Here is a 2123-nt window from a genome sequence, read left to right on the forward strand (position 1 = left end):
TTCCCTACTATTAATGCTTAGACAATTTACACTGCACACGTCTGTGGTGCAGTGTGCCTCTGATACGGTCACTGAAGCTGATTGCGGCCGGCACACAATGCTTGTGTTTATTACAGAATCCAGCCACGCCACGCACGTTTCTGAAGCAGCTCGCTGTGCTGCCTCTGTAAAGATACACGCATACGCCTCCTTTGAATAAATATAGCCAAAACCCATTGCCATGACTTATCGCGAGTGGCAAAAGGTTACGTTTTAGTCGCATAACATTGGTTTATGGAAACGCCGTAATTTCGCAATACTTTTTTATCGACATTTATAAAATATCGCCAAAGTTTTGCGCAAATCTGTAATGGAAACGCGCCTAGTGACACGAGAAATTCACCTCTCATAGGGATTACATAATCAGAGAGTATTTGTTTTCGCCCTATATTATATATTACTGTATAATTACAGTTACTGCAATTAACACTTTTTGGAAAGTGTGGATAGGGGTGTGGACTATATAGAGAGAACTTTTTTTTCATTTAACTAATTTAAATTGTTCATAGAATCATTATGGGACTGGAATCATTAAATTCCTTACGATGCATCAGCAGGGAAGTAGCATCCAGCACTTATCAATTTAAATAAAAGCTCGAGTTCTTTGAGGAATTGTGTAGAAATCTACATTTGAACCGCTTATTAAAGCCCAAATATGTTTTTCCTTCTAGTGTTCATGAACCACTCTAGAACATGTTTTTTTTTTTTTTAGGGGCATTATAATTCTGGTGGAATTAATGCACTTAATCTGCAGGGTTTCAAATTCCTTGGCAGTCGTATATTCATGTAGACTAATCAGGGCATATGTTTAACAGTTGTTATTATGAGCTGTAAATGTTACAAGGCCAAACCTGGCATCTACATTGTTCAACGTTAATTTTAAAAGAATAGCCGGATCCAATATTGTTGGAATCACTATCAGAACGTTTTTTCCAAGCTGATGGACAATAAAAACATTGACAGCCAATCCATCCTGCTTTAAAGAAGTTTTAAAGCGTCAAATGACAAAACTGTAGCAACAGAACAATATCATGCATTGGTGTGGATGCTGTTATAGTTGTTGGTATTGTTTTAGAATTGTACTTTATAATTATTTTATTTTTTATTTTTTTTCTCTCCATGAAGACCATCTATGAGAACAGGATGTACAGCCTAAGAGTAGAATGTGGACCAAGATATCCAGAAACGCCTCCTTTTGTTCGTTTTGTGACAAAGATCAACTTAAATGGAGTGCATAACTCAAATGGTGTGGTAAGTTCAACTGAGTACTGAATATTCAAGTTCTTCCTCATCTGCTGCTTTTGTCATATGCATTTTATGTCTCATTAGGACCTTCACATTTCCTTTGTTTACCATATTGTCTGTCTACACTTTGATGGAAGGAATTCTGAATTGCTAATGAACTGAACCTGCCTGAAATGTTCACAACCTGAAAAGACAACCCAAATATTTCAGTGTTTAATATGAATGAAGAGTTTTGTTTTGTATTTTTCCCCACCTTTTCACAACTAAGTAATGCCAGAAAAACTTTAAAATGTTGTCAGTTTCATTTTCCTGTTGAGTTGGAAGTAGAGGTCTTCACGGGTCCACTTGGATCCGAAAACCCGAGGTCCGACCCGAGACCCGAGCGGGTTCGGGTCCATAACTTCGACGAGTACCTCGGACACGGGTCGGGGTCGGTATTAGCGGCCTCGGGTCTCGGGTAATTTAAAATAAACATGCTTTTCCCAAATGGACCCGATTAGACCCGAATTCTTTTAAACTATCCCGAATGCGTAGGTTACTTTCACTTTCGTGTTAAGAGAGGAACGCACATAGAAAAGGAGCACTTGTATCCATCAGGCAGGCACTAATATAAATTAACCTAATAATAAATGTAATAAATGTTAAATAAATCAAAGTAATGGAGAAGTGGACAAATCAGTCAACACAACAGGGCAACGGGATTTTTCCTGACTGGCTGCAGGCTGTACACGCGTCAATGCCGTTTACGTTCGGGTCCAGTCGGGTTCGAAAATAAATGTCGTCGGGTCGGACTCGGGTCTAATTTCATCGGGTCTGTCTCAGGTCGGGTTTTTCTTAAA

The 2123-nt window shown here is 38.8% G+C and overlaps 1 protein-coding gene across 1 annotated transcript in view; it reads left to right on the top strand.

Annotated features, from left to right (window-relative positions):
• The first annotated feature begins 1158 nt into the window (after positions 1-1158).
• Positions 1159-2123, top strand: part of LOC107719058 (ubiquitin-conjugating enzyme E2 variant 1-like) — a 5700-nt gene continuing 4735 nt past the window's right edge. Inside the window, exon 1 of the mRNA XM_016526401.1 lies at positions 1159-1290. Coding sequence (XP_016381887.1) covers positions 1159-1290 — 132 coding nt within the window. The remainder of the gene's footprint in view (positions 1291-2123) is intronic.

Source organism: Sinocyclocheilus rhinocerous, unplaced genomic scaffold (genome assembly GCF_001515625.1).
Source record: "Sinocyclocheilus rhinocerous isolate Xijiao unplaced genomic scaffold, SAMN03320098_v1.1 scaffold7513, whole genome shotgun sequence".
Taxonomy (NCBI): domain Eukaryota; kingdom Metazoa; phylum Chordata; class Actinopteri; order Cypriniformes; family Cyprinidae; genus Sinocyclocheilus; species Sinocyclocheilus rhinocerous.